Below are 26,501 nucleotides of genomic sequence, written 5' to 3'. Positions count from 1 at the left end.
ATGATTTGAAATGTAGTGATTTATTTCATGCTAAAGCTTGATCAATATAAACCCCCAGAAAATAACAGTAATAAATACAGCAAATCAGTTATGATACAGAGGAAACAGTTTGCACTTATTTAAAAAAAAAAAAGGAACTCAAGTAATAAAAGAGATATGAAATTCAATTTCTCAGACTGTGGAGTGATTCATACATATGTGTATCTCAGCACTTGAATACATCTGTTGAGATAAGGATGAAAGGTTAGAGTTCTCGAGACGGGAACAGGGTAAAGAGATAAAGTGGATACATTCATTGTATTCAGTCAGTTATTTATCCACAGCAGTTGAATGAATCCTCAGAAGTTTCAGCACAAAAGAAAAAAACAAACAGTCATAATTATAAATAGAGTAGCACAGAGTGAAGATTGATGTCTGGGAGTGTCGTCTGTGTTTCATGCAATCCCTGGACAGCAGATAGTGACTCCCACCCCCTTTTACACAACTACAGTAAATCTACACTGAAGTACAATTAGAGTAGGAGCTGTAAATGACAGGCCTTTTCCACAAAAAGGGGGAGGGGGTTGGATTGCATATCTATAAACTGACACCATTGTAAAACACAGGATTCAATACTCGACACAAAGATTTCATGTGTACAATTCAAGAAACACATTGATTGTTTCCAGTGTCTTGTAATCTCTAACTAGGCCTGTTAAGGTACAAAGGGAGACGCACACCACTGCGACCACTCTCAGTCAAACACCAAAGAGGGCAATGAGAAGGTACCTTTCCATTAACCATACTCTCCAATATATAAATGTTAGTTTTAGGTAACAACAATCGGGCCCGTCTTGTACAAAGTGTTGAGCTGCAAACACAACCTGCTTAGACATTCTGTTCCACCTCAGCATCTGGCTTTGGTTTTTCCTCAGGTTCGATTTATATACACACACACACACACACACACACACACACACACCAGCAGCTCTAAAAAATTCAATCAGTAGTACGAGCATGAAACTTGACTCAGAGAGCTGACAGTGTGACACAAGACTCAAGAAATGTTCATACACCAGTAGCTTAAAAATCAACCAAACTACCCTCTACCACCTTTTTGTTCATGTAAACTACACTGTAACTGATTGTGTGCTTGTAGCGTACTGTACCCTGCCTGTGCACCAACAGTGGCAGCAGCATTTTAGTGCTCGGTAAACCAAATCTAATCCAAGTTTACCCATTGGTTTGTTTGCAGATTGCGTTCAGACAACTTTAAATTCACTAAGATAAAACAAGTAAAACTAATGTAAGTAGAGGGGAGAAAATGACTGCTTATGTGGTTATACTTGTTGTTGCCACTACACCATTTGCTGGCTGTTCAGCTCGTAATCAAAGCAGCTGAGAGGCACTGGAGCGATGTGTTTGCTCACAGTGTAAACATGAGGCTGGAGTAGTACCAAGTTCTAGGAGCTTTCTGTGGCTCTGGACTTTCAGTACTCACAGAGAGAAAAACGCCAACTCTCTGTGGAGAAATGTAGATGGGATAAGAGAGGGAGGAGGGAATAAAGGAGCTATGAGATGGGGAGAAAAATGAGAGACAGAGAAAGTGGAAAAAAAAAAAAAAAAAAAGAAATGGGCAGAGAGAAACAGCAACAGTTCCAAAGAGAGGCAGCCGTCCAGGCCCCGCAAGGCCCATCCTCCCACTTCAAATCTCTTCAAAAGCACCAGAGAAGGACCCATCTCCCTCCATCCACCCCTCCGTCCCCCTGTGGATAGCTTCCGTCTGCCGAGAGACGATAGGGCCCAGTGACTAACACACACCCACTGAGGGGATAATTCAATGGGCAGCATCTGGGCGTCTGTCTCTGTCCTGCTACATGGTTCGTCTCTCAGTGAGTATAGAACAACAACACAAGCGCATACACTATCTCACTCACTCACTCACACTCACACTCACTCACACACACACACACACACACACACACACACACACACACACACACACACACACACACAGAGCTCATTAAAAAAGACCAACCAAGCAGAGGAGACAGGGGACAATTATCAGAATCAGTCAAGTCAGAACCAGCCTCCAAGAAAATCAAATGAGACACACAACTTTTCTCAGCGGAAAGTTAATAGGCACGACTCACGCGATGTGCAACAAGATGTTCGACATACTCGACCCTCTGTGGGACGATGGGAGGGTTAGGTACCTTGACTTAGTTATAGATAAACAGACTAAAAAAGCCCTGACTCAACAGCTATCCTGTACCAGTCCTTTTCCTCAACCCAGACCTTTTTTCTTACTTGATAACACACTGCTGCTAATTTAATTCCTCCATACTCAGGGTGTGAACTGTTCTAAATCCCTCGTTAAGCCGAGCAGAACACATACTGTCGGCTCAGGTATGGATACAAAACTCAAACTTGGAGTTTCAAGGATTCCTCAAATGCTGCAATAACTCTTTCATCAGGACATCATCCTATTCTCTTATAATTAAGCACTTTAATTAATTTACCTCCTCATCCTTTCCAGTCTTAACCTGTGTCCAAGGCCCGGTCGCACTAGAAAGTGGCACTGTGAGATGAACCTGCGCCTGCATGTGCAGTATGTGGTGCTGGAACTTTTTGGACGTTGTAATTCGAACTGCAACTAATGATACTTTTCATTATGGACACGTTGTCTGTCAGAAAATGCTCATTATAATTCTTAAACTGTTTGTCTTCATAGGTATTCAATCAACTATCATATATGACAAGATAAAGGCATCAAATCATCAGTGTGATAAAGTGAGATCAGACAATATTTTGCATTTTTACTTGAAACAACCAATGGCCAAATAGTTTCCAATTAGTATTTCATAAGTAATTAGGTGACTAAGTGTTGTAGTTCTGGTAGTAATTATTCACGGGGCTAGTTGGTGAACTACTGCAGCCCAGGACAGGCTGGCGTCAGGCAGTCAAAAGCTCTCTGTACTGGGCCGGTTACTCCCTCTGGTGTTTTGCTCTCAAGACTGTACATCATGTCAACACACAGCTCTACTGAATAGAGGAGAATAAAAAACAAGCTACGTGCTTTACAACCATCAGTTAGAAAGCTCATTAGTTTAGTTACTAAGTTTACACAGTATTTTCAAGAGACTTATTTGAACCACTGAATCCTGTTTTGTTACTTCAAACCATCTTTTGTAGAGCTGTCGTGCTCCAACAGAGGAGGTTAAATGATTGTTGGATGGTGCAACACAGCTAATAAGCTCCAACAGCTTCCTCCATTCTCCCTCCCCTCAACTGTTGGGGATGTTAAGACCGCTGGCTATTGGTCAAGTTGACCAATCTACTTATCTATGTAATGAGCAAATCCACTTATCACACTGATTCCATTGGAATTCACTGGGGGTTTTTTTTCCATCTTTACCATGTTGGTGTGACCGGGCCTTTAGACAGAGAAAAGGCTAACTAACATTCTGCGCATGACTCAGCAGAGTCATGAAAAGAGGATGGTTAGGGAAATGCAAGATGCATGTTTCTGTTTGCAAAACTGCTCAAACATAGCTCTTTGGTACATTCAGTTACCCAATGAAATGTAAGCGGCATTGATATATATTTAAAGACCATGAAATGGAATCATATACATAAAAAATGATAAGTAATATGAGTATTGAATACCTGAGAAAGACTAAAAACATGTGAAAAAAGATGCCATAAATCGAGGCATGGGGGTCAAAAAAAAGGAGCTTAACTGTAGTTGAAAGAGAGAAGAGACTCTTTGTTCAAAGACTCGGCGGTTCTCCTCACAACGTTACATTCAGTTACATCAGCCACACCTTGTTTTTCCTTTCTAATTCAGCCATCGCCCACTCTGATGTGAAATAAAAAGGGGAGAAATGCAGCAATCAAGGTGCGTTTCTCCCTCCATCTGTAGAAGTGTTAAGTAATGTACATACAGAAACACACATACACACACACACACTTTCTGTGTTGATCTCCGTTGGACTTATTTCACATGACTGAAGCCGGCTCTTGTCTTTGTAGCACCAGCTGATAAGTCTCATTAAGGCCAGCTCGTTAGGAGGGGGCCGACTCCGTGGCAACAGCTCGGTGACATCACGTCTGTTGTGCGACGTCCACTAAACCAGACGTCATTCGTCAGTAGTGGGACATGTGTGTTTTTTGGTTTAAATAGTCAGTCGAGCAGCATGGCTTTGATCAGCCTCGGGGTGATGAAGAGGAGGAGGAGTGTGCTCAGTCTCAGGCCAGATGTGAAGAAAAACACCTGCCTGATTTTCAGTCTCCGTCTCTTCTGATGTGACATCTCAGAGCGTTTTCAGAGTGTGTTTCTAAGATAAACACACACACATTTCCACACGTCTTCTCTGCAGCGTGTCTGCCTCAGTAGAACTTGTCGTCGATGCGGAAGTGCGGCCTGGTGACATCATCTGGGTTCAGGAAGACGGATATGGATTTCCCAGGGTTCTCCGTGACCAGCTGCTGCAGTCGCTGCGCCAGCTTGTCCTCCGAAGGCGAAATGATGCCGTTGGCTGGGTGATGCCCGGGAGAGCCGTGGCCGTTGGTGCTAGCTGTTAGCTCCTTCTTCAGCTGGCCCGCCTGCTGGGCCTGGTCCAGAGCCGCCCGCAGGTGCTCGCTGGGATCTGAGCGCACGTGGGCCAGTTTCCTGGCGACCAGCAGCGCCTGGCTGTCGGTCAGGTGCTCCAACATGTTGCACTGGGGCAGGAAGTAGTTTGGGCAGTTTTTGCCCAGGATGCAATGAGCAAGATCATCAAGGAGGCCCAGGAGGAGGCGACCGGGGGTGTCAGCGTCAAGGCAGGACAGGTAGGCGGCAGGAAGTCGGTCACAGGCCCAGAAGAGAAGGGTACGCAGGTGGTAGAGGCTGAGGCCTGTGCGAGGACGAGCCAGGATACGAGACAGTACCGCCTTGGCTGCTTGGAAAGCCTGGGCCATAGGGAAGGGGATGCACTTCTTCAACTGAACCTGGTAATAACAGAAATAGACGAGCAGCGAGTTCAGTAGAAGCAGAATAAAAGACATAGAGGTCAACTTAATGGGAAAGAATCAAGAGGAATGAGATGGGTGTAAAGGGGAGAAATACAGAAAGAAAACCAGATGGAAGCATTTCACTGATGCTTTAAACCAATTTCAAGGTGGCACCAGACACGACACCACGAAATAAGTTCCATTCACAACCCTCTCTCACCTCGCTGCGTGAGAATGCCAGCCTCCACTCCCTGTCGGGCCGACCACCCAGCGGGGAGCAGCAGGGCAGCAGATAGAAGCCAGATATGGCCTCTTCCTCTGTGATTTTACCGTCCCAAAAGTGGTTGGCAGTCAGCCAGCCTTGGGCCACAGCAGGCCAGCCCCGGAACGACACCACAGGCAGCAGGTCGTACAGCACCCGGCTAGAGCCTGCCTGCATGGAGGAGATGGTGGAGGATTATTAGAAGATCACTGCACCAGTTCTGATTTCTACTCCACCTACAAACATTGTTGCAGGCTGATTTCTGCAAAATTACTTTAACAACTGACGACGATCTGCTCCAGTAATGATTTCACTTCATAAAATCCTCCTCTTTAAAGGAGTAACTTTAGATCATTAAATAGCCTGACATTTCTTATGGATTCAGATGTAATGAGTCCAACTGCATTTGATGTATCATCATTTCATCACAGGAGCAAGTGCCACCTAATCTGTACCTGGAGGATGATGGTAGTGAGGGGTCCGTTCCTCTCCAGTCGATCCGGAGTGGGAATGCCTCTCTGAGGGCTCCGCCTCAGCTCCTCTACGGCCTCACTCACCACCCCCCAGAACCAGTCCGTCACCAGGCTGGGAGAGAAGTAGCACCCATCCAGAGACTGAGGAGAGGCCAGGGAGGGGATGGAGCCTTGACCTGAGGGGGGGGGGGGGGGGGGGTGAATGCTGTGTCTATCCACACAAACCAGCTGACAACAACTCACAAGGCAATAATAGTACTTAAACTAGGACCAGCAACTGGTGTAACATACTTGCGAAATCACTAAATTAATATTATCCAAAACCCAAAGTTCAAAGTTTCGGGGTTTCTATGGATACCAATTCAGCACAGAGTATCCCAGTCACACAAAGTCTATGAAGTCCTAGTATAAAAATATTACACTAATTCTTTACTCCTCACACTAGTTTGTTATCAGACTCTAGATTTAAAGAGATAATTCAGTACAAACTACACAAAACTTTGCCCTGGGTCAGAGGCAGATACTGTGTTCTGACTGATAAGGAGAAGAGCAGATAATGAGCAACTAAAACCAAACTCTGGAGATAATTTGAACTTCAACAGAAAAAAAACATCAGGCTTAGTGTTTAGTGTGCAGAGCAGTGTGTAGTATATTATCATATTTGTTTGAGCCTCATTATTCACTATATGTTAACTATGTCATTGATTCAATAACATCTCTCATCTCAGTCAGCACTCCTTAACTCTTAAACACACTTAAAACCTCTTCATGACTGAGTCTCACAGCTTTTGTTTATTTTTGTACATGATCCTCGTGTTGTGTTAGTTTTTTGGTAAAAATTGTTAAATCTGTTAGCATGTCCTACAGCCTGTATGAAAAGTCCCAGTGCACTCAACTTGATGAAAGAGATCCAGAGTTTGCCTTTGCACAACACTAACACTGTGTCAGCCACTGCCAGTTACAAGCTAACAAACATAAACAAACAAAAGATGCTAACTACTCTAACTGTTCTGATACGTCTGCTAGTCTCTGATTTTGGTCACAACAGACTCCTCATCCGATTCTGGGTCTGACTGAGGCGCAAACATGTCAGTGAGTCTCTCTGATGTTTCCTCTGCTAACTCTCTGGATAAGCACTCCTCTTTCGCTGAAACATTATCAGTACAGAGAGCGAGAGTTTGCATTAGGACAGCCACTAAAACTGTGTTAGCCACTGCCACTTACAAACAAACAACACAACCAATTGACTGCACTAACTGTTCTGATTCGTCTTCTAGTCGCCAATTTTGGTGCACAACACCTCAAAAACTCCTCAGTCTGGGTCTGACTGAGGCTCAAACATGGCTGAGTCTCTCCGATGTTTCACCTGTCAAACCTAGCATGGTGGTGGTGGGTGGCGCACAAGGCCTGTGGATGTGCTTACAGCCCCAGTTTGTCTTTTTTTTTTGTTAACTAATCATACCAGTATTTTCACATAGTTTAAAACATGTCTGGAGAGGAACCTAAACAACTTTGATTGTCAATTAATTAATTAAGTTGTTTATCAAGAAAAAATTTGGTCAAAGGTGAGGATTTGCTAAATTTTCTATTCTGTATATATACTGCAAATGTAATATATTTGGGTTTTGGATTGTTGAAGAGAAAAATAATGTTTTGAGAAAAATAATGTGTTACTGATTAATCATTAATAAAAATAATGGTTACTTACAGCCCTCATGTAGACCTTTGAGTACCTGTAGTTTGCAGTTTATTAACAAAGTCTAAGAGAGGCACCAGCGCGAGAGAAAGAATAAAAAATTGATTTGAACTCATAACACCTCTGCCCTGCTTTTAGCATTTTGGTACGATACATGTACACGCTGTCAGCTAAACCACACCTTCCTGCCACCACAAATACAGTAACAATACAGTGAGATCCTGTGGGAAATGTTATGATAAGACCAGGAAATGTGGGAAATGTATTTTCCCAATTTGCTGAAAATTAAAGAGATTCATATCAATGAATGTCATTACTTTTTCTCATCTCAGAAGTTTCAGATTGTGGCAGATTGATGTCGCAGTGCAATCTCGAAACTGCTGTGCAATCTTGAACTTTCGATTGTTAAGTTACACTCATAAATGTTTCAGCGTTTATTTCCTGGGGAGGTTTTCTCGTTTCACCTATCTAGTTATAGGAACGGGGTCTCTGCTGCAGCTCCCTGTGCAAAATTGCTTCACAACATCATGCATCATATTATCTGAGGGAAACATGAAGAAAATTCAATCGGCTCCGCTTCCTTCCCCCCTGCACGGCTACAGCACCTTCACAGTTGTCTATTTCACTCCTCTTTCCTCTTCTCACTTATCTCTTCATCTTTGCATCTTACATTCTTGCTTCTTCATCCTCCTTCCACCTTTCAGTTTGTCCCTCACTTCCTTTAACATCCCTCTAGCCCTTCTACTTGTTCATACTTCACACCCTCATGACCACTTTCTCCTTCACTGTTCTACCTCTGACTATTCTACTTCATTTACATACCCATTTCCCCCTCTTCCTCCTCATCTTCCTCGGTAGGAAGTCCATTCTCTTCCTGGCAGCAGATGCTCCAGCGGGACAGGATGTTAGAGTCGCAGAGGCGCAGGCTGAGCCATGAGTGGCAGGGTGGGGAGTGTCTCATGTCCAGGGTGACAGGCTGGTTGCGGTCATGGAGCTTCAGGGCTGGAACCAGCAGAGTGAAGTCCAGGTCAAAATCGGCCCCTTTGGCGTAGTCCCCCAGGTCCTCAGGGTTAAGGTCCAAGACCCCCTCTCGGGCCCCGCCTGACAGCAGCAGGTACTCGTTGGCCACCGGGAGGCGCTGGTCCACCTTCTGCACCAAGCCTGAAATAATTAGGGGGTGGAAATGCATGTCAGCAAATGAGCAGTAAGGTTTTTTTTAGAAGTGTTTTTTTTTCTTGCTCACAGATGCATACACAAATTCAGAACCTCAAGAGAACACACACCAGCTCCGGAAAACGCACAGGGACAGAAAACAGCAGGACTGCGAGCAGGCGAGCCTGGAAAATGTCTGGCTTAGTTTGTTTTGAGAGGTGCTGCATATATTTATGAGTCTGAGCTGCAGTAATATTGATACAAGGAGGAGTGTGAAATTAACAGCCCCCTCAGTGACCACCGGGCTAGACACTAATGATAATTTCAGTAGCTCGCCTACATGTGTGCTCAGCCAAGCCTTCATTTCAGACACTTTGTACTCTCTACAAACACAATGCAACTACATCATGATTGACACAAGGATTTGTTCTGTTACATAATTGCAAAGTTGGGACACAGCAATATCTCTAAAAGGAAGTCTAATATGTCAAGAAATATGAGCGATCGGACTTTCATTCTTATTATATTCTTATTATATGTCAGACCAGGCTGCACCATCATTTTCCCAAGTGCTAAAAAGCCTTCCTCACTGTCCTCTCTGCACCGTTTATATGAGAGCAACTTGCCTCCAAATCCCTTTATGGCTACTTAGCTGTGCTGTAAACTTCCCAGGCCCTGGGCCCATGGGAGCCGCAGCACTGGAGTCAAGTAAATTATGTTCCTCCAGCTTAAAAGAGCAACTGAGAAAGGCCTGATCCTTAAGTCAAACCTGTTCTGGTCCACAGCTAACTGCTAGCTACTAAAGGTTAAAGGTAAAAGCATTGGCACTTCAAAACCCTGCGCGGGGGGAAGAGATTGTGAAAGCTTCAGCAGGAGTGTTTATCCCCTCCAGAGCAGTTAAGTGGCCGCAGAAAGCTGGAACGGGGGCATCAGACCAAGCCGGCAGGCCAAGGCCGGGGGTTCAAAGCTCCTAATGTGATTCCTCTCATCCAATTACATGGGCACATAACCTTGGTGGCAGGATGCCATGTGATGTTTTCATGTAGAGGCCTGGACATGTTTTTTGGGGGTTTTTTTTGATAATTTTTTGAAAAATTGTGAGGATGAAAGTGAAATAAAAGAAAAAAGCCACTGATGCACACCGATAGAAACTCATTCTCAAAGCTTTCACTTTTGGAAATTTAAATGATAAGAACTATTGAATTTAAAGTGGCTGATTTGGGTTGTTTACTCCTACTTCATCCTTACGATTAGTGCTTAAAGCATCCATGTTAATAAATCACAACCAGCTGGTCTAACGGAGGAACATATCCCTCCATGAGACCACAGAATAGTTTTCTGCTTCACATCAAAAACTAGAGCAGTTTGATGGAATACAGAAACATAGGTGGGAAATACTGTAGGAGGGAAAACATCAAGAGAATGAAAATGAACAAGCGAATAAAGTGGGAGACAAAGTCAAGTGTGCTGACGAGGATCTCTGTGGTGCCCTGCTTTCAAAAAGGAGAAAAATGAAAGTGCCTCATTTGACGCCACCATATGAGGGAGCAGTCAAAGAGAAGAAGTAAAATAAAAAGTATGTGACAGAGCATCTTTGGATCTTTGCATTTCTCAGCAGAATCAGCTCATCTCACTCTACAAGCTCCATTCATCTCCTGACTACACCGCTGCAGCTCAGTCAGAAGCTGGGAGCTCCTGCCGTACTTTATGTGGAGTGCTGCAGATCCTCCAGATCGTCAGCCTGTGAACCGTCCCATGACATCCGCAGGAGTTCCTGGTAACATTCAACATCAAATATGTATGAAATGTTTCACTTTATCAAAGTGTTACTACTTTTACAGTTTTTTTTGCTGACACACTAAAAGTGAAGCATCAAAACCTTAACTTTTGGAATCATTCCTTAAAAAAGGAACTAAAGGCACAAAAGCATTTTCGGCTTTTCACTTTTTCAATTTAAAAACACTACACACTTCTTCTTACATTAGACACTTCGTTCCCGTCTTACCGGTAAATCTTGCTATCCGAGGGAAAAAAACACGTCTTTTTCAAACTGTAAAACACACCTGAACACACACCATGCATACACACAGAAATTGAATACCAATTAGTCTGAGCCCTGATGCTCCATACAGACCTCAGGTGACCTTCAGTGAGAAGTTTGCAAACATGGAAGCAGTGAGAGCAAAGCAAGGTAGACAGAGAGGAGATGGAGGATGAGGGCAAGAACAAAGAAGACAATAGACAGACACACGTTTCAGATGATATTATGGCCACTTTGGTGGAACATGTCATAAATCACGACCTGACAATGAAGTCATGGCATCAACACCAACTTACTATGAAGCAGGTGTACAGCTTCCATTAAAGAGAACAATGTTAGAGTCAAAAGCCTCCATTATGAATATGTGCAAGTATCACTGTACTGTAGAGTAAAGGCAGTAGATGCGGTGTTGTGTTGCCAGTGCATACATTCAGACTTGGATGCAGTTGGTGCTGTGTGGAATTTTGACACAATGAGCCAAATTCTGCAATAAGAGTAAGCAACAGCAAAAAACTGTAAGTAAATGCCTCAGCGGAAATGAAGAAAATTACTTTCTTGTGTGCAATAAATCATGATGAGGACCAATCTTAACCAGCCATTGTCAACACAATGATCAGACCAAGATGCCACCTATCAGCTATGAGCCTCTCTCTACCAAAGTAATTCGGTGTAACTCGTGACAGAAAGCTGCCTTAAAGACTCCAAACATCTAAACTACATGTGCAGTTCACGCAGTAACAATTTTACAGCCACATCTAGCTACAATGAACGCAGAGCAATACAAAATCCCTGCAACGACTCCTGCATTTATGAAGGTTATAATGTTGATGGGGGCGCATGTCACCCTCACCTTTCAAAATCCTATTTTTTCTCTCCCCCACTTCGACAGTTTCAGATTGATTTACTCAATGGGCTCTCTCTCTACAGTGTCTTCTTATTGTCTACCTGTCAAAAACTCCATGAGGAAAAAGAGGAACTGATGATATGCTCCAGGTTATATTCAGCGATTACATGTGCTCACAGCAATGTGAAGTTTCTGCAGCAGTACATGGTTTGGCTCAGACCACAGAGAGGCTACACTAACCCTCTGACTGGTGGAGCTGGTTGGGGCTGAGAGGAAGCTCTGCACACATCACAGCCCTTCACCTCCACTACATTTATATTTTCATTTAAATATTTTTACAAACTTTTTATATTAATTATAATTGTATGTAAGATGCTATACTTTAACATTACCAGGAATAGGTCACAAATTATGCTGCCATTATGATGCTATTATTATTATTATCATTATTATTATTATTATTAGTAGTAGTAGTAGTAGTCATTCACATAGTAGTAGTGTTATTGATAACACTACATGCATTAATAAACCAATAAATGAGACCAAACGCCCTTGGTCCAAATGCAATCTGTACCAGCCTGGTTTACAGGTTAACATGACCATGTATCATCTACCTCAGTAACTGCAAGTCAGAGACTCTGTCAGGTATGTTTAAATTACATTTATAATTCAAAAATTTGACATTAGATATTCATGTGAAATTACAGCTACAATTTTTAAATATTAAATTATAATATTAAAACTACATCTAAAATTTTGAATATAAATTTGAAAAGTCAATACTACTGTCTCTGGTATCAGCTGGTACAGAGCTCCACTTTCCTGCTTCATTTACTTATTAATGAACTGTGTGGACCATAATTTCCTGTCACAGTCCCGTCTAGTCTCCTGGGCAGCACTACAGGTTCTCTAAGATGATTAAAAACAACAGATAAAAGGTTGAGTGATCCAACAAATACCTTGTCAATAGTGAGCATGCAGCAAATAACTTCAAAACATGAATCTTTAATCATTAACCGCTTTTTTGGTCTCTATATGTTTCCTTTATATTTTCGCTTCATCTGCATTCAAGATATTCAGCACGATGTAAATAATTAACAAGTGAAGACAGATCTGCTGTGCCTTCAGTCGTTGCAAAAAGTGCATCATATTTAACTCATCTCTCCTCCGTCTGAGGTGAGTGTTTGTGCATGCAACGTACGAAACAAATCATGACCAATCGGACATCAGAACTTGAAATCCGTTACGCTGGAGAGAGGGAGAAAGACGCGAGAAATGCTGGACAGGCAGATCAAAGAGAAGAAGGGAGGGGAGACGACAGTGTCAGAGCGAGGAACGGATCAGACGCCAGCCAAAGGGCAGCGAGTTTGAAGCTGCGACTCTTCTGATTTGTTTGGTTTTATCTGCCACTGATAAATTAGGTCAAATAGGCGAGGAGGAGGAAAAGAGTGATGAAAAAGAGAATAAAGAGCATCTTATCTCTCAGGCTTCAGTTAGAGAGAGGAGGGCAGAGGGAAAACTGTATCAATTAGCAAGGCTTCTCCAATCTCCACACTGGCTGCCAGAAGTTTGAGGTTGTTCCAAGGAACACAATCTACTTTTTAATCCAAACTCTCAAATCAGCACTCACACACTTCTTTACTGGGCGTCTGCCAGCGAGCACACACACACACATGGGTGCACGCATGATCCACTCCAACACATATGCCTGTAGACACACAGCCTGAGAATAGAGCTGGAATGGAGACAGTCTAGGCTGGTTTCACAGCCACGGATTAAACCTAATCCTATAAAAAATGTCTTTTAATATAGATTTTCATTAGAGGGAAGTTTTTCGTTACGAGCTATTTTCAGACTAGACCCAATTCCATGTCTGTGAAACGACTGTTGGTTCCTCCATCAGTCTCAGTGTGTGCTGACAGGAGAGTCTACCTGCACACACACCTGCATGGCACCCACTGTCTCCATTAAAACAGATCAATGCTGCAGATGTGGGAGCTGTTTTCTTTCACCTATTCATCACTTGGGTATTTAACAAAGGTTATGATACAATAAAAAGTGGACTGTAAATTTAATTGTACTATTTGTTGGAGAGTCGGCTGAGCAGCAATATTATAATCATAAAAATAAAATAAAAAACTCTATGCACTAAAATTCAGGTTTTATACTTGCACATTCAGCCTCAGTAAAATCATGAAGCAAACTTTCAAGGTTAAAAATCATGTGCGTGCTGCAATGAAGGAGCAATCACGATGCCGCAAGAGTCTTTGAAACGACCTGCTCCAGGAGATGAGCCAGGGGAAAAATTCAATATCTGATTTTAATGTCAATAAATCATCACAACTTTAATCCTGGGAGAAAACTGTGATTATCATAAACAAACAGCAGGGAGATCTGCTGCTGCTGACCTCTACATTGTATTTTACTTTAAGACAGGCACAGGAATTTTGCTTTAAGCTATAATATGTAACTTTCCCACCTTAAAATGTATTAAAATAACTAGCTATATATTTTTGGAGTTGTGTACTTTGATTATCCCAAATGTTTCGATCAATTCTCAAACCTATAGAAATAAGCAATTTCATGGTTACGGTCCATTACGTCACCTGCCGATGACATCACATCCCCCATGTGCATGTGTCAGCGTCGTGGATGCCTGCCAGAGGCTCAGAATTGACTTTTATCATTTCATTTTTACACTTTTGTGGTTTTCAACTATATATTTTAATAAAAAAGCCAGGCAAACATTAGGAAGTCTCAGCTCCCAGCCCAGATCTCAGCTCCCACAGGGTCAGTGAATCACAGATTTTTAACATGAAACTGCTTTATTTGTTGTTTCTATTGGTTATAATCCCCTGGCCTGTTTGTTACGGAGAGGAGGAGGCCTCTGGGGATAATTCGGCTGCTGTTGAAAACCTCCTGAACGTCTGGATCAGGGAAACAATCAAAACAAAAGGTCAGCAGCAGTCTCAGCTCCAAACCCTTCTCATGTCTGTCGGGTAGCGTTGGCGAAACACTGACTTTAAATGTAAAAACTGCTTTATTCAGCACTTTTAATGGGTATAATCACCTGATCTGTTTGTTTTGAGGAGGAGACCTCTGTGGATAATGCAGCTCCAGGTAAAAACCCCCTGAACGACTGACACTGAAGAAATCCAAACCAGGTGACGCTTCCCTTTACTACCTTCAGAGGGACAGACCACTCTTTCACTCCCTCCTCTGACTAAAAGACATGAAAAAGTCATTTTTTAAAAACTAATTTAGTGTGATTTTAAAATCAATAGATGTATTTTCACAGGAGGACCGTTTTGCCATCTGTCTTAGGAGTTTGTTAACAACTCAATACATCACTGTGATATTACACACTGATGTACTGAACTGCATCAATAAAGCACAAACATCAAACAGGATGTTCGGCTGTAAAATCCCTGGTACTTTGCTTTTATCATCGCTTTATATTGAATAACATAGTTACAGACACCTACAGGAATACACAAACTCTACTATACATACACTTATACTATACTCATGGGTGCCTTCAGACATGCATGCTTTGAAAATGAAGCTACAAAAGTTACGATGCTGCTCCCTTAAGCAGAGCAGCAGCATCGTGGGAAAGCTGTGCTTTCTCATCACAGCCCGAGCAGAGAGAGAACATTCCACTGCACACCTCTGGTTTGATAGAATCCAAAAATAGTTCTGTAAATCTCACTGGAAAATGGGATTCCTCTAAATAAGCTGATGACTTCTATGTGTTGCTGTTGCAGGAGAGAGCTGAGAAAGAGAGAGTAAGTCTGTAACTATGACTCTGTTCTAAAAACTAGGCTCCGCTAACAACTAAGATGTAGGTAAAGCTAGTAATCACATTCTGCATGCGTTTATTTTTCACATTCATGCCCCATACGACTGGTGCAGCACAAGGCTGAGCATGCAGGAGCCCACTGAGGAGCTGACCAGCCCACATGCATTTATGTGCCTTGTGGCTTTATGCACTTCCATGAGCATGAGAACAGTGTATTTCATGGTCCTGTTAACAGGTACACAGACTAAATAATGGCTGACATTTAACCTTTTACTACCCACTGTTCCACCTGTGGAGGAACACACTGCTAGTAATATGAAAAGCTATTTAACATGAACAAATAATATACAAGTGGGTATGTTTGACTGATCTGTCTAGTCACTGTGGTCATTTTCATAAAGAACACACTGAATTTATTTTATACGCTAAATAATTAACAGCCAGCTGCCACCTAGCTTGGCCTAGCATAAATACTGGAAACAGCTAGCCTAGCTCTGCTTAAAGGTTAAAAAAGCTCACTTACTAGCATGCTATAGCTTGTTCACCTTGACAGAAAGTGTAAAAGCAACTAGGTTACACTGAGGACGCCAGATAACCAGTGGAGACCCAAGCCTCGCTTTCAGTCTTGCAATGCTAAACTATAACTAAAAGAAAGTGTTTTTCTAAAAATGTCAAACTATTTCCCTAGAAGCCTCTTGTCAAAATTAATTGGGTCTAACAGTAAAAAATACTCCACTTGTTTTAATTTAGGTGGACCATGCCCAAAAGCAAGGTGCATGTTAAAGGGTTTTTAACAAATTTCTTTCCCATTAAAATTCAGTTTCAGTGTTAGACTGTGCAACATCTTGGCACATTTTGTGTCTGTACCTGCATTTCGATTGGTTTTACAGTCATCAACACAAACTGTGTTTACAAAAGATACAGTGACATGTTCCCATTAAACAATCATGTTTCAAAGTTCTCTGGTGTCAAGACTCTCGATTGAGCGGTGATGGTAGTATCACCATTTCAAATACAGATGCTTTGGACAGATTAACTAGTAAGGAGCTCCACTGAAAGTCACGAGCTCTTGATTAAGGGCGTCGTAAAGGATGCCACGATGCCTATCTCAAAATGAGACTCACAATTGTTATTTCACATCCTCTACCTCTGTGTGACCTTCCTGTTATTCTAGATAATAAAACTCTATTACAGCAGCAGAGCATGCCATAACAATAATCTTAAAAGCAGCCTCATCCTAGAAGAAGCAATTCAATCCGTTACAAATGACTCCTTACTAATATGGTCTCAACCGGATGTTATCAGTGCTTTTCAACCAGCGCTTCGCCTCGCGTGCTAATAGCAGGATTAATCCCAGACAAGCGAAAGGTGAGCCAGTCTGTCCGCCCGTTGTTTATGAATTCATATGAAGGCAGGAGATTAGCTCCAAAATAGGCCTATTAGAAGAAGAGGAATGAAGAAGTTCAAATTTTATCATGTTGGGGCCCAGATCACTCAGCAAGGTGGATGTGTGTGTGTGTATGACAGTGTGCAAGTGTGTTAAAGAAGAACCAGGGCTGAGAAGGCTGGCAGACATTTTGTGTCTGAACCACCTGCAGAGAGAGCGGACGCAGGAAGCTGTCAGTGTCTTCAAGCTCCTCGCAGCTGCTTTGATGCCAGCTACACTGTGATACCATGTCCCGATAAATGACAGGCAATTATCACTGAAAGTAAAAAGTGTCACCACAGTTTTACTTTCACATTTTACATTTGTGGGCTGCAGGGCAGCCTCGTCTTTCAAAAAGCCATGTACAGACAATCCTGACCTTTCATGTTTCTGGTTAGGAGGCAAAAGAAGCAAGCAAAGAGATCAACTCGATCTCACATTTACTTTTTATTGAGCAATGAACTTATACCCTTATATCTGCGCTGGTGTGTAATCTGTACTATTATAAGCAATTAGGAGGCAGAGCAGCTAGAAGAGTGAACAGGCCAAGGAAAAAACAAAGAGTGGATAAACTCTGGTGCCTGTCATTCAATGTGCATGCAAGTTAAGCAACATTGATCACTTTCATTTAATCAATTCAACAATATAACCATTTTCAACAATTTGTTATTTATCACTCATCAAATATTGATTAATTCATTCTCATTCATCCACCTTGCTTTGTCCTCCTTTGAGTATGCATATGGTATGGCTGCAACTGTTTCACAATAAAAGCCATGTTAACGTGCTGTAGCACTCATGTGTACACGCTGGAGGTTTTAATGGAGTCACATCTCATTCACTTTGAATGGGGCGGCATCACATTGTGGTTCCACTGCTTCGCTTTGCTCACACTAGAAGTGGAGAAAAGTTCAACCTTTGATGCAGCAGCACAGGAGCCAGCTTCCTGGTGATGAAGCCCCAGTCCTAGACCACACACACTAAGCATGCCTTGAATGAGGGCCGGTGAAGAGACTGACACGACGGGACCAGTATAGACTTGGAAATCTGGAGATCATTTGATGGTTAACCAGCCCACAGAGATTTGTCCCCATTTGCTTGACATGGACATTCAACCTGGGTGGTGCAAAGTACGCACATACACTGGCAGTTGGAGTAAATATCAACAGATGAAAAAAATCTAACTTAATGTTAGCTAAGTTAAATCTACCTCACCTTTCTACCATCTACCTTAAATCTACCTTTCTCTCTCTTCTCTCCCCTTTATAAATGTTGCCATTCGCTTATTTTGAAGCAGAGGGAGGAGCTCTGTGGGTTTTCAGCCAGTGAATGAACACAGAAAACTAGAATTGCGCAGTAGAGACAATCTAGCTCTTATAATAGAAAAGGAAAAAGAAAAAGTATGATAAAAGAAAGTATGATAAAATTTGATATTTTTTGTCATAAAATGTAGGAGGTCATTATTATACATTATTTCCTGAGAAACTGACAAAAATGTTGAAAAATGCTTCATCTTCTCCATCTCTCCATCATATTTGGTGCAAATTGGTTCAGTTCTTTTTGTGTAATTCTGCTGACAAAGAAATACACACAAATGAAGCCATTAACTCCTTGACATAGATAATTAATAATAATTAGGGAGTATGTTTTCAAAAACTTCACTAAAATAGTTTGAAATAAACTCACTTTATGAACAACTTTTTAAAGCATTACTGAAAAGTGTCAGCCTGTGAGTGAGGTGTGTGGCAAACACACCGTTTTTAAAAGATGTTTTCTAGCAACTCAAAGTCAGCTGTACAGCTATACACATAAGACACTGTTACCAGCTGACAGCTACTACACAAATGATTCCTGCCTCTTTGCCTGGGGAAAACTTTAAGTGTGATTATGAAAGAGCAAAAATCACAATGTCAGCCTCGGTTATTAAAACGAGCAGGGTGGCAGAAAACATGTCATGCAGTGTCAAAACACTTCTAACTTAACATGCCAAATTCAGAGAGTCATATTTAATTAGATACAATGAAAGACACTTAATGAATGATATGATGTGATGCCAATCTGTGGCTATGGCTATAAATGGCTGTGTATAAGTCACAGACAGTTGTTGGGTAATTTGTCGCAGAGCCTCCTCTAACAGGGGTTTTGCACTCAGCTAATTTAACGTCAACTAAATTGAGTTTGCCTTCATTTTCACTGATGAGCCAGCTTTTAACAATTAAGATTCGATGCTGCTAAATGCCAAAAAAGGTGTCAGTGAACAACAATAACCATCGTTTTATAGCAGGCAAGATGCTAATCATCTGTGCTGCTTGGCAGTGGTGTGTCAGCGCTGATGAAAACTGAAGCTTAAACAAAGCCTAAATAATCAAATATTTCACTCATCTACTATTGCAGTGCCATGAATCCGGCCCGGCTGCCAGATGAAGACAGACTCACAAATCCAAACTGGCATTAACAGAGAATTAGTCATCCAGACCAGCCATGTTGGCCCTGAATCCAAGCCTCCGCTGAAAACTGCAGCTCGACTCTGAGCATCAGTACGGGGCCCTCAAATGAGGCAGGAAGTCACAGCGGCGGAAACAGCGTCCAGCTGTGAATCAGTCATACAGAAGTTCACCAGCGTTAATGGGCTGGAGTCAGAGAGCAGCCAGACATTGTGTCGATCCAGCAGGCCAGCAGCAGGCCTGGCTAGCTGAGCTGCTTTCCCAAAGGGGATGGAGTTGCCACTCTGATGGTTAAAATTTAACCAAGAGGGATTTTTTTAATCCCCAAAATAAAATATGCATAATATCATATGAAAGGTTTTGCAGCCAAAGAAAGGTCAGAAACTTTGGGAGAAATAATTCAGTGCCAGATGAATGCACCTAATATTAAAGTCTGCAGTACCCAAAGAAAACTTTAGATGCTCTGCTCTGAATGACTTGTGGATTTTTTTTGAGTTGCATGAAATGTGAAAAACAAAACAAACCCTAGAGGAAACAAATCAGCCTCTGCAGGAATTCTCTGCACTTTCAAACACTCAGGCCTTTGTCACTATATTACAGTAAAAAACTGGCAAATTTCCTCAATCACTGTACCTTCCAGGGTTGGATAATATGACAATAAACACCATTAAACAACAGAAATGTGTCATACTGCAGATTTTTCTATATCATTTACAAAAAAGCAACTAAAGCTTTAATATCTCTGATTTACCCTTATTGGAAGTATAATGATTATTGGTGAGTTCTTTAAATGTTAATTATGTTTTACTCCTACACTGAGGCCCCCAGACTTACTTCTACGTCTGCCTCTTGTCTCATCTCATCTGACCGTTTGTGTGTATCTAACTCATTGAGTCACAATAATCAGCTGAGTAGCATCATGTGACCAGTTCCACAAAGACTAGAAAAGCTGCGCCGCTTGAAACAGACACACTCTGTCAAAATGTACAAACTGTCATTAATCTATAGGTCATACATCCAGCTCTGGATAGGACGGCATCTGGGTCTGAACCTGTGGTGGACTGTGGTCCACCTATTGGTGACCACAGCCAACAGCAACAGCCAAACGTTATGGTAGTTACCAGAAATTTTTCTTCACTCCTCTATAACAGTAGCTGCCATTGGCTGCACAACTTCCTGTGTAGCTACTATTTTAGAGGAGCAAAGAAGAATTGATTTCCAGGAAAAACTGCCATTTTATCCAGGTGTAAAACTATAAAGTTTATTAATATATTGGGTGGATCGGTACATAGACTCAAATACTCACCAATTCCCGATTTTAGGCAGCATCAGAGGGATTTCCGATAGTAGTATCAGAATCGGAACAACTCTAATTACTTGTAATTAATCATGACCATAATTCATTGTGAAATGATACAAAAAGTTTGCAGATTGTATCTCCACTTTGGGCAGGAAAAAAAATAGCTGTGAAGTCTTTTTGAGCCACAACAATCACATTTAAATCTGAGATTCTATTGGGACTGATAAATATGCAGGCCCTCAAGCAACATCACTCATGCCACACAAACACGGGTAGGCTTTGTTTTGGTTGCTCATTGTTTTGTTTTTCATGTTTCATCACAATTAAAGGTGAACTTTTGACTCACGCCTCTCCAGACCTGGAGGACACCTACTCAGGAGCTGCCGATCAACCTTCTCTCTCTCTCTAAACGCCTCCACTCGTCACTGCTCAAGCCCAAATGTGGATACCATTAAGTGGCCTAAGTGTGAGGGATAGTGGAAAACAAAGGGGCTGATGAAAGACGCCCAACAGGGAAGCAAGAAGTGGAGGTCGCTGCAGGACAAACAGAGGATATGATGCATTGCGCGAGGGAAACATATTTTTCTATCTGTTTCCATTTATCTGCATCTGACAACTGAGTGAAATACTTAACGCTGCAACAGGTTATTTTCTTGTCTCACAGTCAAAAATATAAAAATCTGTGCTGAGACACAACAGCACTCATGACTCTTTAAACTTGGATCAAAAGTATCAATTCTCACTGACATCGGGGAGACGATGAACTCTGAACTGAACGCTCTCAAGCCGACTGACAAACTTTAAGATCTGAAAAGTTGGGTTGAGGCTACGTCTGGGCCTATCACCAGATCCTCTGCTTCACCGACCGCACAGATCTATTTCTGCCTTCATTGGACTTTTGTTTTTCAAAAGATATATACAGTAGCCCCCACCACGCTTGCCTGGAGGCAAACCACAGTGTTTACTCAAACGCAGGGTAAATAAGAGCCTCTTCTTGGATCTGTCAGCATGTGAAAAAAATCACTGGATGCACTTGTGTGTGTGTGTGAGAGAGAGAATTTAATCTCTTTTCTCTTCCCTTCTCCCCGACAGCATGCAAAGCCCAGTGGGGATCCCTCTGCAGCTCAAACTTTATAAAAGCCCAGGAAAAGCAGCCACAGCCACTCGTGTTCAGCATCCACGCACACATGCACGAACGCACACACACACACAAGCACCTGCAGCAGTGACAAGGCTCCTCCAGCAGGCCGGCAAGCTGGAACAAAGTCCCTCCATCAGGAGAGCGATATTTGCTTTTCAGTACTGCCTTTCATCCTCCACAGGGCCTTGAGAGGCACAGAGTCGCTAGTGCAGCTACCACTGCATACTTAACTTTATATTCCTAGATTCCAACACAAACCATCTCCCTCTGTTGAAAGCACTGAACTTTTTTTTTTTTTTTCATCTTTTCGCGCAGTCGGAGTTGTCACAGCGGGCGGCAAGACACAGGGTATGAAAATACCAGCAAACCACTAGTGATTATGCCAGCAGAAGCAGCCTCAGAAACTAAAAAAAAAGTTACCAGGAGAATCTCAACCAAGTGAGGGTGGGAGCAGACAAACAGGAAGGCAGAGGGCTGTGCACCCGAATCATGAAAAATGAAATCCATGCAAAGGGAGAGGCAGGAAAACAGCTAAAAAAAAAGCTGAAAGTTTGCACAGAGAAAAGAATCTCTGCCTGTATGTTGTGATTCAATAAAATAGGAAAAACTGAGGACTGAGTACCATTTTGACTTGTGTGATTTCTCCCTGGGGGGAGGCAGCCTGTTCGATGAAGCTATTTCAGTCTGGTGAGAAGACTGAAACAGAGCAGAGGCACAATCTGCCTGTCAACCAACGCAGGACTACTAATTTGACAGGAATAGTAAAACTGTGCGACAAAAGGAGACGGAGAGACAGGACCTGTAAAAATGTGAAACTGGGATATAAAAAAATCACAGAGGTGAGCTGGAGAAGAGCTGAAAAAGAAACACACCAAACTTTCAGGGTGCTGACCAAACGTGCTGCGTTTTCAGCTTCCCAGTGACAGACTGACAGGGACATGAAAGAGCAGGGGCGACAGGAGGACAGCAGGGAGGGGGCAGAGTGCCACCTATTGGACAAATAAACACACTTCACTTTTTAGTCATCGCTGGCAGTAAAACAACAATCATTCGGAGACAGGCTTGTGTCTCACTCATTCTCAGTGCAAGTGAGCAGCGGAGGCACGCAGACTGAATTCAAACATTTAGAATCACATGATCAACAAATTCTTACATCCACACTGCCGCAAACTAGAAACCCCCAACAACTGTGTCTGTCTCTGTCAGAGGATTAAACTGAACATATTGTACCTGATCCATCATTTCAATGCAGATTAAGTCTAATGTTAATCGTGTCTGTCACACATGCTGTCTCACAACCTGAGTCATGCATCCCACCCCATTTACATGAGCTCTTACAGCTTTGTCTTTTTGGCCAAAATGAAATTTGGTGTCAGGAATGTGCACATGTTTACAAAAATGTAAAGATGCCACAGGTTGAGTGGAATAAAGCCTCAGAAATGAGCAAAGGATCTCTATTGTTTTAGATGATATAGACTCGTTTTCAAGCTGCATTGTAGCTTTGGATGTTTCTGATGGTTCTTGACCTCTATTCCACCAGAAAGGATCAATACAGGATTTAACATCAAATACAAACTTCTTCAGAGTAAAATAAGAAGCAGTAGATCAGGGTGCTTTCCTTCTTCTCTTTGGCATCAGTTTTTGCATTAGGCATCATTATTTCATATGTTTAATTCCTTTCATTATACTGCATAAAAGTCTCATGAGAGAAGAATAACTAGTAAAAACAGCATGATGATGATGATTTGGATTTGACCAAACAACTTGTTCCAGGATGAAGTTAATTTTATCATGTTCTGTGCAAGCGCAGCTCACTGCATGTTCAGGCCTGCCCAGTAGCCAACTGATCAGTGCGTGGTTGTACTGGGTGAGAGAGTGTGTACCTGTGTGAGGGTGGAGCAGGGTGCTCCTGGAAATCATTGTTCATTATGACACAGCCCTGTACAAATAAACGTACGTGCACATTTGCTTGCTGAGAAAAGACAGCAACAGAGGAAAACTGTCGCTAGTTTAACTTTATCTGTGTGAGGAAAATATAAATGGCACAAACGCACAGGTACACACAAAGCATCAGCTGTGCAGTGGGGTACACACTTATCTTTCACCATGCAACTCTGCCTTCACAGCCATTGTCAAGTATATTAATAGTTAATTGATAGTAACTTTAACTCCAGGCAATAAATTATTACTGTCCCACAGGCTTCTGCTGCCTTAAAATCACATCCTATAAAAATGATAATGGAACATATTATATACTGCAACATACTGTTAACTTCCAATATCCAAAACACACTGTGACATATTGTCACACATTTATCACACTTGGTAACTACAGTGATTATGACTGGAGATCCTGCACAGCATGTGGTTAAAGTGGTGAGGTTTGAGGGCATGAAGATGGCCCACAGCAAAATAAATATAATATTTAATTTATGATACACAGGTCCACAGAGAATATACAGCAAAAAGGACAATCTGATCATAGGCGTCACTGAATTTTCTGAGGTTCACATCCCTCCAACATCATATCACGGTCATATCACTCCATAGGTCCAACATCACTGGTTTCAAAACTGCAGACATACCTAGCATGTTGAAGATGAAGTCCTTAGCTGTGTGGACCTCTAAGGCGGTCTGGTCTCCAAACTCCCCCTGCTCCAGTACTACCAGCTCAGACACCTGTGCTGACAACTGCTCCAGGGTGGCCCCCGACCGGAAGTCCACCTCTGACAGCTTCTTGGCGGGGGCTGGGGAACGCGGAGCCACCGCACTCATGAGGGACTCCATTCCTACAACCCTGTAGGGTGAGGTTGAAAAAGAGAAATCATTTTAGGTTTGTTAGCAGAAACGTCTGGCCTTATTTTCATGGCTAACGCGGTCAAACTGGCTCCCCTGAGGGATGAATTATGCTACACAGTGCTAACTACAAGGCCCATGCCCCATCCCTCCACTGAGTTCAGTGCAAATCGCTTCAGTACTTTTAGTGTAATCCTGCTGACAAAGAAATAAACAAACACACCAACAAACAGAAGCGTGTGAAAACATAACCTCCTTGCCAGAGGAAATAATAACTACTGGTTCCGAGAGTTACACTAGAACAAAATGTGTTTTCATTTGAACTGCTCACAGGGTGTGAGTTACAGCCTGTGTTTAGACTGATTTAGTGTTGTTGAGTCTTCTTGTTTTCATTGCCGTATAATGCTTGCCTTGTTTTCAACAGCCTTGTGTGAATCATGAGACTTAGAGGAACACATCACAGCAAGGAACGACTAACATAAAATTTTAATAACAGAAAACGTGATGCTGATGAGGCAGCAATTACAGACTTGATTGCTAAACACTGAAAGCCCAAAAATACACTGATTATCTAACCTAATATGAGGCTATTTGTGAAATATAGGTTCTGACACTATGAGCAAAATTGTACATCCAACCACTTGTTTGTTTGCATAACTTGTAATTTATGATCATAAAAAGTGAGCTATTTAGCTGCATCAAGGGAGTGGATCAGAGGAAGTCTGGGCCTCTCATGTATTCAGTGTTTTTACAGGAGACTCCTGCAGTGATGCACAGCCACAAAGCAAACAAAACTTAGGTTGCTGCTTTTTCCACATTAACAAAATAAGACTTAAAGACCACTACCCTGCTTTGTATCCTAGCATGTCTAAAAGGGTAAGTTAGTGGAGTCATGTGCTTTGAATGGGGTTATAATGTACTTCAAGGAATACTTTGCATACCGTGTCCAGTCTGAAAGCATTAAGAGTTAAGTGCATGGGAATTACAGCAGTAGTATGGTGTACTGTTAAGCAGACAACGTATATTAAGTGACTATTTGTTTATATGTTTAAGTAATTGTATAAATCAGTCTGCCTTAAAAGTAACAAGCCAAAAAGTTGTAATGTAAACAAAGTTCAGTGGAGTTGAATGACAACATGGCCTCTGCCCCACCAAACTAGGTCAATTAGCGACCGTGCTCCCCTGCTTCTAGCTGCTAAGCTAATAGCCGTGCAAATTAGCCAGCTGGCTGTCTGGCAGTCAACATTAGATAATAGAGTAATTTTTAAAATACTAAAAAAAAAAAAAAATAGCCTGGGCTGCATAAGATAGATTCCTGAAACTGCTGTACGACCGCAGAAGGAGAGCATTTGACTTGCAGTGATAAGGTCGGTGACGTGCCTCGCCCACAGTCAGCTAATTTCTTTTATTAGCTAATATTAGCCAACTAGCTTTATCAAATTAGCATGCTAGCTAACATGACAGGTGGGGACAGTGAAGACAAGTGCAGCGACACACACCCGGGCATACAACCACACACACACACACACACACACATACACATACACACACAGATACACACATATTCACACTCAAATCTATACGTACGCACGCACACATGCACTCAGCTCGGGTCTCGCTAGCTTGCGAGTCGCGTATCAAATCATTAGCTGTCAGGCTAAAGCTGTCAAACATCGCAAACAGACACACACCCTGAACACAGTGATGCGAGTGGGTTTCTTCGCTATCTTCTACGTTTACTGTTTTTGTGATCCCTGTGTTTTAATCCGCCTTCTTCAGCTGTCATTTCCAACAGGTCCCAGGCGCCACCTTCCCCCTGGCAACACCGTCCCAGAAATCATGGTCCTACTCAGAGGATCCAGGGATTAGTAGTTTGCGTGGCAAGCACGCCCTGCGTTACAAAACTACAAAAGGCTTTGTGAGGTCAGCTTTGTGGATAAAACAGCGCCCAGCGTCCTCGCAAAGGAGATCAGGCAGAGCTGAGGTTTGGTAGTAGCAGGGCAGGGCGGCTTCGCACTGCACAGCCAGTGTTTTGATGCCTGAGCATGTAAGCAGTCCTTTGTAATTCCAGCAGCAGTGGTGTGTTTGCACCAGAGGGGCAGGCTGCTGCATTGGAAGAACTGTTACTATTCTTAACCTGTGTGTATGAG

The 26,501-nt window shown here is 42.3% G+C and overlaps 1 protein-coding gene across 1 annotated transcript; it reads right to left on the bottom strand.

Annotated features, from left to right (window-relative positions):
* Nucleotide 1: 1 nt before the first annotated feature.
* tmem102 (transmembrane protein 102) lies at nucleotides 2-26,182 on the bottom strand. The gene is made up of 6 exons (XM_071477913.1): nucleotides 26,043-26,182; nucleotides 24,141-24,352; nucleotides 8,228-8,566; nucleotides 5,692-5,885; nucleotides 5,195-5,407; nucleotides 2-4,971 (listed from the first exon to the last, which is right to left on the bottom strand). The coding sequence occupies exons 2-6, from the start codon at nucleotides 24,340-24,342 to the stop codon at nucleotides 4,372-4,374; spliced, it is 1,548 nt and encodes a 515-aa protein (XP_071334014.1). The 5' UTR covers nucleotides 24,343-24,352; nucleotides 26,043-26,182; the 3' UTR covers nucleotides 2-4,371.
* Between the last annotated feature and the right edge of the window lie 319 nt (nucleotides 26,183-26,501).

Source organism: Trachinotus anak, unplaced genomic scaffold (assembly GCF_046630095.1).
Source record: "Trachinotus anak isolate AG129_WGS33_773 ecotype Australia unplaced genomic scaffold, CSIRO_AGI_Tana_v1 ptg000005l, whole genome shotgun sequence".
In the NCBI taxonomy this organism is placed as follows: Eukaryota; Metazoa; Chordata; class Actinopteri; order Carangiformes; family Carangidae; genus Trachinotus; species Trachinotus anak.
Note: the sequence above shows the minus strand (reverse complement) of the source record. Positions and strands in the feature narration are given on the sequence as shown.

Bases quoted from the DNA above. Each gene is read 5' to 3' on its own strand.
- tmem102 (XM_071477913.1), bottom strand. From the start codon at position 24,342: ATGGAGTCCCTCATGAGTGCGGTGGCTCCGCGTTCCCCAGCCCCCGCC. The intron at 8,567-24,140 runs GTATGTCTGCAG...TAATTATTTCAG, and splicing joins CTTCATCTTCAACATGCTAG to GCTTGGTGCAGAAGGTGGAC. The intron at 4,972-5,194 runs GTGAGAGAGGGT...TGTTATTACCAG, and splicing joins TGGCATTCTCACGCAGCGAG to GTTCAGTTGAAGAAGTGCAT.